This window comes from Monopterus albus, unplaced genomic scaffold, assembly GCF_001952655.1.
Source record: "Monopterus albus unplaced genomic scaffold, M_albus_1.0 scaffold60.1, whole genome shotgun sequence".
Lineage (NCBI taxonomy): Eukaryota > Metazoa > Chordata > Actinopteri > Synbranchiformes > Synbranchidae > Monopterus > Monopterus albus.
Genome location: NW_018127940.1, coordinates 2,167,711 through 2,177,186, shown reverse-complemented (window position 1 = coordinate 2,177,186; position 9,476 = coordinate 2,167,711). Strand labels below are relative to the sequence as shown.

Genomic DNA, 9,476 nt, shown 5'->3' with positions numbered 1-9,476 from the left:
GTATGACTGTTTGTGTTTTATTAACAGCACCATGTATCAGTATTAACCTGGCTCTTATACATGCATAATAGTTATAATTTTCAGCTGCAGGTCAACTTGTAGTATTTCTTATTTTCTTGGATAATTGTGCAAGAGTAGATTGCATTGATAAGTGTTGTCTTGGAAACTATAGATAAGATACTGTTAATTTATGCTATCTTACACACGTGAAGTCTGATGGGCTTGAACTATTCACCCATGTCTGAAGCATGAGTAAGAGGTTTTTACAACAGAATCAGGGAAGTAAGTGACACAGCTAACTGCATGTCCATTTTTAGTTGGGAAGAAACGCCTGAAAATAGAAAATAACAACATACACACACACATACTGCCTACATGAACATTCTAGAATACTGATGTGTAACGTACCACCCATGTACAGGGCAGTCCCAGCACGAGAAGATAATTGTGAATGATTTGTGATTATCGGGGCTCTTGGAGACTTGTCCTCTCTCAGAGCCCAGCACTGTAATAACTCTGCATTTAACCAGAAGAAAATAAATCTACTTAAAGCTGATTCCTGTTTTCTGAGTGTTACTTCTTGGGGCCTTCAGTCAAAAGAACCGGTCAGAATTAAAAAAGGCAGGATGATTATTATGTCGTGTATGATTGTAGCCATAGTCATAATATTTTCTTATGTTTAATGTCACTAGAGGTCGTGTTAGAATGTTTTTAGTTACACACCACATAATCACATTGATTTTCTTCATGCTTTGACTACTGCTCTGGCCAGATGCAAAGCTGGCACCGGTAGACGTCACGGTTTGGTGTCTCTCTCTGTAGAATGGGGTTAGCCCGAAGTGATATAATGTATAGGCCTGTTGTGGTTCGGGATCTTTCAGCTGCCTGCGTGCATGTTGGAGGTGCAAGATACCTGAGCGTGTAATGTTAAGTTTTACCTGTGTTCATTGAATAAATCAGCACTGTTTTGAAGTTACTTGGACTGCTTCGTCTCTTAGAGTTAGCATGGTAAAAAGAACCGAATGCAACAAAGGAAAAGCAGGACACAGATCGATGGAGGAAGAGTCACTTCAAACCCGTTACGGCAGCGACCAGCACGGAAATTGCTTATCACAACAGCATCTCCCCAGGTGTTATTTATATCCATGATCATTCCGACAAATTACTCACCAGGCGGTGTAGGCGTGGCCAACCCGCCGGTTACACTGACTTGTCGCAAAAGCTGAGTAAAGGAACAGGTCTGTAATGTGTATATGCCACAACGCACAAACCAACATTCAAAATTTAGCGCCCTCTCACAGCCACCGGCAGCTATGGCTGCGCCCATTCACACAGTGGGCGCACTAAATGGCTATGGCTGCATTCGGAGCTCGGCCCTACTCGACAGGAGTGACCCACTCTTCTTCTCCTTCTCCTCTACTGCAGCGCCCCTAGTGGTACTGTAAAAGATGACACATTTTTGTGCTCTCGGAAATTCAAGCCAACTCGGATTTTAGCCATAAAACATGCCAACAGTAACGTTATTGTTATATATTTTTTAAATAGGTGAGCCTACATGCATATATAAACATAAACGTAATAAACATAAAATATAAAAAATAATTTAAACAGGCGTATGTTTAAATCACAAATCAGATGCTCATTGGATAATACAGTATTGCTATTTCAAAACAAACGTTTTCGTGTGGAACTCAGTCTCCATGCGTTAACGCTAAGATAACAACGTATGAATGAACGTTACTACAATTGACCTCGTGAAACAATAAGTATATAAGGTTAATAGCGTTAAGGGTTTATTTTAAAGTAAGTTAACATGTTACTCTGAAGAAGGAAATTCAGATTTCAGTATAGTAGCAGTAGCGCTTTAAACTATTTAGCCTAGCTAATGCTACAGCTTCAACACTGTTTTTATTCAAGTTAACATTAGCTAGCTAACTAATCATGTGTGGTCATAGATATAACCTATCCTTACGTGGTGTTATCTTTGTAGGTGTTGTTGGATTTATCTGATAACATCAAGCATCCATCTTCTTTAGGTTTAAACCCCAATCTGACCTTAACGTTTGCTAATAGAGCAGGTGAATGTGTATTAAGTTAGCTATTTAGCGTTAGGAACAGCATCAGTAAACGTGGACCCAGAATGTTTATGTTTCAGATTGTAACATTATTCTGCCATAGTCTAAGCCAAAGTATTTTTGTGTTAATGTTTGTGACCAGGTTAAAGAGATGGCATCCTCCAGATATAAGGGTTTCCACCGGAACATGGTGAAATCAAAGCTTGCTATGGTTGTCAGCAGTCTGAGGAAGGAGAATGTCTATCTGAAGAAGACCCTGGTTGAGTTGTCCCGTCAGCATTCAGAATATTACAAACTAGTAGAGGTAAACCTAGTCAACCTACTCAGTCAACTGATCTATGTTGTGTAACCAAGGGAAGTCACACTGTGTGTTAAACTCCATCTAATGTTAACGATGTTGGCAATGAGAGCTGTGTCCAAAATGGGTAAAAAAAGGGTAGTGCTTCCCAGTAGCTAGGCATTGGTGAAACCACTTTTCCCTCCGTGTCTGTTCGCAGAGATTTCTCTCTTTTGGATCCATCAGGCTGGAGAGTTCTGAGCAGCTGATGGCCAAACATGAGACGAATCCTTTACCATCAGAGGAGCTGAGTAAGAGAGATGGGAATTCGGTGGATGTAGGGGATATGAGGACAATGTCCAGTTATGCCAGAGAGATTGAAGAAATCAAGAACATGCTTGTGGCTGTCTCAACCAGATGTCAGTATCCCCAGAGCAAAGCTGCAAGGAAGAAGGTATAGCACTCACTTTTTTTACAAGTTGTTGCTACACTGTGGGATATGAAATCAAACTGTACATCTTTATAAGCAAGCGACACAATGCACAATATATGTTTAGTTACAGAAATCATAACTTTTTTAATTTGCAAAATTTGGCACTTCCAGGTAAATCATTACAGGATTAGAATCTTAGTAAATACTGAGGTTTTGTCCAGCCTGAGGTGCAGAGCGGTAGCACATAACAGGCTATATTCACAGCAGACACTCTGACAAGCACACCTGCTCCTATTTAATGATGGCTCCATTCTATTCATATGTTTAAATAAGTCATGACAGTGTGACAGTGAGCCATCATTAACAACAGCAATACCATGAAACCAATGTGAGTAATTGAAACCCAGACAGGATTCATTTTAATAATTAAACCTATGCTTTCCGCAGTGTGACATCACAAAATGTGAAAAGTAAAAAAGGCTTGTGATTGTGCTGCTGTGTACCAATCCCCTCTGAGATCTTGCTGGTTTTACACCACTAGATGGCAGCAGTTTCTTTGTTAGTGGCAGTTTTCTCTTCATCCACATGAACAAACAAGAGGCCAGCTAAGCATACTACTACTGTATATATGGTGTTATCTTTGTGGAACTTACCGAATTAAAAAAGCTTCTGAGTATAGCAGATATAATAATGTAACTAGTGTTATTATCTGATAACATCAAGCATCCAGTATCCAGATTGGGTCTAAACCATAACTTGATCTGACAGTAACTATTGTTAACTGAGCAGGTGAATGTGTATTAATTTAGCTATTTAACATTACACTAGTTAGCTACCCTCAGTTATTAGCTTTAACAATAGGTGACAGACAGAAAATGTATTGAACTGAGTAATTTAAAAACTTAAAAATAAATATCATTTGTTGTTGCCTAAACAAGTTCATTTAGTAACATTATTAGTTTTCTTGTTTTTAGGTTGAAACTTTTTATTATATCACATGATCTTCATTAGAGGTGGAGTTTTTCCTGCTGTCAAGGAAAAGTTTTGTTGTTGTTTTTTTTGCTTACATATTGGGGCATAATACAACAGTTGCTTTCTAAGGCTGCTTTATGGCTTTTAGTCAACTTTATATTGGCCATCATCAGCATTATAGTGTTTCTCATATTTGGTTCAGATAGACATCTTTTATCAAAATGCTATTAGAACAACCACCAGTATCTATGGCATCAGTAAACGTGGACCCAGAATGTTTATGTTTCAGATTGTAACATTATTCTGCCATAGTCTAAGCCAAAGTATTTTTGTGTTAATGTTTGTGACCAGGTTAAAGAGATGGCATCCTCCAGATATAAGGGTTTCCACCGGAACATGGTGAAATCAAAGCTTGCTATGGTTGTCAGCAGTCTGAGGAAGGAGAATGTCTATCTGAAGAAGACCCTGGTTGAGTTGTCCCGTCAGCATTCAGAATATTACAAACTAGTAGAGGTAAACCTAGTCAACCTACTCAGTCAACTGATCTATGTTGTGTAGCCAAGGGAAGTCACACTGTGTGTTAAACTCCATCTAATGTTAACGATGTTGGCAATGAGAGCTGCGTCCAAAATGGGTAAAAAAGGGTAGTGCTTTCCAGTAGCTAGGCATTGGTGAAACCACTTTTCCCTCCGTGTCTGTTCGCAGAGATTTCTCTCTTTTGGATCCATCAGGCTGGAGAGTTCTGAGCAGCTGATGGCCAAACCTGAGACGAATCCTTTACCATCAGAGGAGCTGAGTAAGAGAGATGGGAATTCGGTGGATGTAGGGGATATGAGGACAATGTCCAGTTATGCCAGAGAGTTTGAAGAAATCAAGAACATGCTTGTGACTGTCTCAACCAGATGTCAGTGTCTTGAGAACAAAGTTGCAAGGAAGAAGGTATAGCACTCACTTTTTTTTATAAGTTATTGCTACACTGTGGGATATGAAATCAAACTGTACATCTTTATAAGCAAGCGACACAATGCACAATATATGTTTAGTTACAGAAATCATAACAGATTTTTTAGTTTGTTTTGTTTTGTTTTTTACTATTTGCGATATTTGTCACTTCCAGGTAAACCATTACAGCGTCCTGTGTAATGATATCTTCCTCTTGTGTATTAGGACTCAGTATCAGATGAACAGGCCTCCACCCCCGGAGTAACAGAGCTTCAAAATCATCCCTGTGATGTAAGCACTTTGTTGTTACTACACAGATGAAAGTGGTCTCTAGTTTGCACATGGCCATTTCTTTCTAAGTCAGGGCATGAGCCTCTCTATACAGTATATATTGGGTTTGGAGTTATCATTCTGGTGCCAATCTCTTTCTGGCTTTCTCTGTAATGTGCTGCTTATTGTTTTATTCAGTCCCCCAAGGCCTTGGAGAAGAACAAGCCGCGGCTGGAGTATGACCAGCAGAGAGAGGCCTGTGTGAGGGGAATTCTGGCCAGAATGTTATGGCTGGAGAAGCAGCTGAACGAGGCCAAACAGGCCTGCTCACAGCAAGACAATGAAGACCATTTAGATGGTGAGTCAGAAAGACAGTGGGCGGCACTAGTGCAATAAGGGGCAACAGACTGTCACAACAAGGTTTTTAAGATATTGAGATTGCCCTGGAGTAGCCTGCTATGACAGAATATGTGGCCTGCATAAATCATGCAATTTATTTCTACATGGTGCATATATAAGGCTGAATGTGACTGTGTAATTTTTCTTTACACCCAATGTCCACTTCTCTCATTACAGAGAAGAAGCAAATGCGTGAGATGCAGGTACACTATGAAGGACTCTTACAGAATACCAAAGACACGAAGGACATACTCAAGGAGCGACTTGACCTGACCCAGCAGAACCTGATAATGATTGAAAACCGGTAATGTCTGTTGTATGGTCCTTTTAAAGCTTTGGTGGTAGTCATCTACATGACAGATTGATGTGTAGGTGCAAGGAAAGGGAGCTGGAGGTGAAGGAGCTCAAACAGCAGCTGCAGATTGAAAAAATGAACAGAACAAGTGCACCTGAAGATCATCATTGCTCTGAGGATGAACATCAGCGCCTGAGGGCTGAAACCATTGATCTGAAGTGCAGACTTGATGAGGTGAAACGCAAGTCCGCTAACTTTGAGCTGCAGGTGTGTCTTCGTTGAACAATTCATTCACTAAGTAGCAGTCAAAATTGTTCTTTTTGGGTAAAAGGCCACAGCTTAAAAAAAAAAAAAAAAAAATTCTCCCTTCTCAGGCAAATCTCTTTCAGAAGTTTATGATGAATCTTCACCATGAAGATCAGGAGAAGATTGCCAAGCTGGAACGTCAGGTATGTCAGGCACACTAACTCTTGTTCTCTTTATCATGTTTGAACAAATTCTTAATATTAACTAGAAATCGAAAGATGTTGCCAATCTACCCCCTCTTAGTAATGGCAAATAGAGAAAGATTGATGGTTTGTGTTTGACAGTCTTTCTGTGTGTTTCATGCATTGCTTTATTACGTCTTTGCATTTCCTTTCAAGGAAAACTATCAGTCCTTACTTGAACAAAGGAGATCATTGTTTTTATTTGTATTTGACAAATAATCTGCCCACACCTATAAAATATTATAGCGTTCGTTGCAATGGTAACTTTTTTTAAATTTTAGGTCAAGATTGCTTCACAAGACCTTGAGGATGAGAGGCAGGCTTGTTCATATTTATCGAAGCAAATGACCAAAGTCCTGAAGACACAGCAAAAAACTACAGATGTGACAGCACAGCCAAAGGTTGGCAAGAAAACTGGATATGTAATTAGTATCAATGATGAAACTTAAAGCTGCATTAACAAAGTTTTTGTGGTCACTTGGGGACAGCAAAATAAGATTGAAATAAAGCACTGATATCCACCTATCCTGATGATTAGATCTGTTCTGGTCTTAACTAACTCCTGAGGGAAATATCTGACTCTTAAGCTGCTAAATGCTTCTTCCCTTTGTTAACTTTCAAACTTTGTTTGTCTCCTCATTTAAGATAGAGTACAGATTTTAAGAGCTTTGTTTTCACTTGAAACCAGAGCAGAGTTGTGGCTTAAGGTTAGACCAAAATAATGCTCCAAAATAGACTAAATGTCTCTAAGGGGGAATGCAGAGTGAGCTGATAATTCTCTGTGAGTAACATGTTTCATTCATTTGATGGTCTGTTAATCTAAAAATATTTATTAGTGCAGCTTAAAGTTTTTTTGGTTAAGAATGATGATCATCTTGACATAATCAGCCAGGGTCTTATTAATTGATTCTGACTGTTTATCCTGTATTAGAGAGATCAGCAGGACCGTGACTCATATCAAGTGACACACCCACCCTCCCAGCCTTCCAGAATCAGATTGACATCCTCCCCTTGCAGCAGCTTGCTGAATGAAAGCTTCCTGGAGTGTCCCAGCTGCCAGACCAAGTATCCTGCCAATCACTACAGAGAACTTATCAACCACCTCGAAATCTGTCTCGAATGAGCTGGAGCTCAGATCTCATTAGTTCTGTATCTTCTGTACTGTGGATTTGATTTGCTCCATACTGTTTAACCAGATGTACAAGTTATCTTAAGAAACTTCAGTGTTCAGTTGTTATGGTTGTGATTCTTGGGTGTTCTAAGATTTGGTTAGCTTCCGTACGCTGTCAGAAGATAGCAGATATTTAGCCACACTAGTGGTGCAGCACCAGGCATGGCATTGTCTGTCTGTCTGTTGGTCGGTCTGCTACTTTGGTCCAGGCTGAAATATCTCCTGTTGGACAGATGGCCAAGAAAATGTTTTCATATATTTATGGTTTGGATGGTATGGATTGCTGTGACAATTTTAATATGCATAATACTTAGGCCTATGACATTTCTATAACATTCAGCTCAGCTGTACCTTGCACATAGTGCCAGTTAGCAAATGATAGCATCCTAACAGGCTGATCTGAGAATGGCAAATATTACCTGCTAAACAGCATATTAGCATTGTAACTGTGAGCATGCTTATGTTTGCATGCAGCTCAAAGCACTGCTGTGTTGTACAGTACAGTCCAGCAGAGCTGTTAGCATGGCTGTAGATTCTTTATCTTGTTTTTTTAAGAATAAACTAATGATTTTGTGTGATACTTTGTCAAAGCACACTGCTGTAGGTCCTTGTACCCTTTTAGGTCTCACACTGTTCAAACCAGACGAATACTGCAAACCAACTTGTGCGAATCAATCCCTTAGCCTTAGCTTAGCCTATCTTAAGACACAACACCAGGACCCTGAAACCAATGAGACTAAACGAAAATCAGCCGTGATTCATTTAATATGTACACTTATGCATTTCCCAGTGTGAACAATCTCTAATCAGTTACTGTGTAACTACTCAGGAATTAAACCTGGTGCTCTTACGAACAGGGTAAATAAAAGTAGTGTCTAACTAATTTTGCCATTTACACAGTGTTACTGTTCAAGAAGAGCACTGAAAGTCAAGTCAGTCCCAGTCAACAACAAACTGCAAGTTTAACTGATATTGTGCAAAAGTGCAAAAATGGGCTATGACAAAGAGTTTTGCTAAAGAAATGTAACATTGCAGCAGCACATAATAAAATTATGTTTGACTAAACAGTGGAAGACAAATGCACAAAGAACATTATGTAATATTTGATTTCTCTTCAGGTAGCAGCTGGAACAAACAGTATCAAAAATGCTATTCACCGCCCCCATCCCTCCCCCTCCCTCCATTCTCTGGTATTATTTTATGCCTTATCAGCTCCCATTTTACTGGCAGTCACCACAGTAAAATCAGTTAGTATCCTGGATCCAAATACCTTTTCACGCTATATGGATATTTACTCTCACATTCACTTCCTTCACATAAGGAACTTCACATATTTTTCTTTCTTCTCTGAGCTGTACCACTCTGATCATGTTGCCACCACTACTGTCGAGACCCTGGCTATCTCTTCTGTCTTTCTGGTCTCTGTGGCAGCAAATGTGGGAGCTGCAGCCCTGGAAACCTCGGAACGCAAACTGCTGGTCAACAAGACCATCCTGACCCTTAACTTGTTTGTGGCTGACCTGTTGTTTGTTAGCATGATCCCACTGATTGTAGCAGTGCGTTGGACTGTGTCCTGGACTCTGGGGTGTGCGGCCTGCCATATTGTGGTGTATGTAATCTGTGTGTCAGGCTGCGTCACCATCACTACCCTGGCCTCCATCAGTGTGGAGAGGATCCGGGCTATCCTGCAGCTCCAGACCATGGCAACTCTGAATCACAGGACAGTGACTGCCACCCTTCTCTTTATCTGGGCCTTTTCTGCAGTCACCCCCATACCCCTCAGTCTGTATTTCACTGTGATGGAAGTGGATTACCCTGAGCAGGTATGGATAAATCGGTGGATGACAGAAAAACTCAATTCCCTGTCCCTGACATTATTGCATGTTTTTCTGTATACTGTTGTTTTTCCCATACAGGAACATGTTCGTATCTGTACTCTCAAATGGCCTGACGGAACTGGACCGATTGTGTGGAGCACTGCTTTTGCCACCCTGTGCTTCCTTCTCCCAGGACTCATAATTATGGTCAGTTACAGCAAAATATTACAGGTGGGTTTATTGTACTTTTGAAATGGCTAACAAATCTGTGGAAAGACTAAAACTAATGGCCATCTTAAAAAAAAAAAGACCTAGTAATTTTCTAAAAAAAAAGAAA

At 40.1% G+C, this 9,476-nt stretch overlaps 2 protein-coding genes across 7 annotated transcripts in view; both read left to right on the top strand.

The window, feature by feature from the left end:
• Positions 1-1,448: 1,448 nt before the first annotated feature.
• On the top strand, positions 1,449-7,900 carry LOC109961988 (centrosomal protein of 55 kDa-like). 6 transcript variants are annotated; one of them, XM_020603300.1, is made up of 12 exons: positions 1,449-1,545; positions 2,218-2,379; positions 2,573-2,806; positions 4,109-4,270; positions 4,463-4,696; positions 4,925-4,990; positions 5,168-5,327; positions 5,546-5,672; positions 5,741-5,930; positions 6,038-6,112; positions 6,433-6,552; positions 7,083-7,900. In XM_020603300.1, exons 2-12 carry the CDS (start codon positions 2,227-2,229, stop codon positions 7,272-7,274), a joined length of 1,713 nt encoding a protein of 570 aa, XP_020458956.1. In that variant the 5' UTR covers positions 1,449-1,545; positions 2,218-2,226; the 3' UTR covers positions 7,275-7,900. The 6 variants fall into 6 exon arrangements, with proteins under 6 accessions (XP_020458956.1, XP_020458955.1, XP_020458951.1 ...); XM_020603299.1 differs by lacking the exon at positions 1,449-1,545 and adding an exon at positions 1,651-1,724; XM_020603295.1 differs by lacking the exon at positions 1,449-1,545 and adding an exon at positions 1,668-1,803.
• Positions 7,901-7,995: 95 nt separating this feature from the next.
• LOC109961989 (free fatty acid receptor 4) overlaps positions 7,996-9,476 on the top strand; it is a 2,978-nt gene continuing 1,497 nt past the window's right edge. Inside the window, exons 1-2 of the mRNA XM_020603303.1 lie at positions 7,996-9,145; positions 9,239-9,370. Of these exons, the coding sequence (XP_020458959.1) occupies positions 8,606-9,145; positions 9,239-9,370 (672 nt within the window). The 5' untranslated portion in view covers positions 7,996-8,605. The remainder of the gene's footprint in view (positions 9,146-9,238; positions 9,371-9,476) is intronic.

Excerpts from the sequence above, each read along its gene's own strand:
- LOC109961988 (XM_020603300.1), top strand. The coding sequence starts at position 2,227 with ATGGCATCCTCCAGATATAAGGGTTTCCACCGGAACATGGTGAAATCA. Across the intron at positions 5,931-6,037 it reads CCGCTAACTTTGAGCTGCAG|GCAAATCTCTTTCAGAAGTT; the intron begins GTGTGTCTTCGT and ends CTCCCTTCTCAG. Across the intron at positions 6,113-6,432 it reads TTGCCAAGCTGGAACGTCAG|GTCAAGATTGCTTCACAAGA; the intron begins GTATGTCAGGCA and ends TTTAAATTTTAG.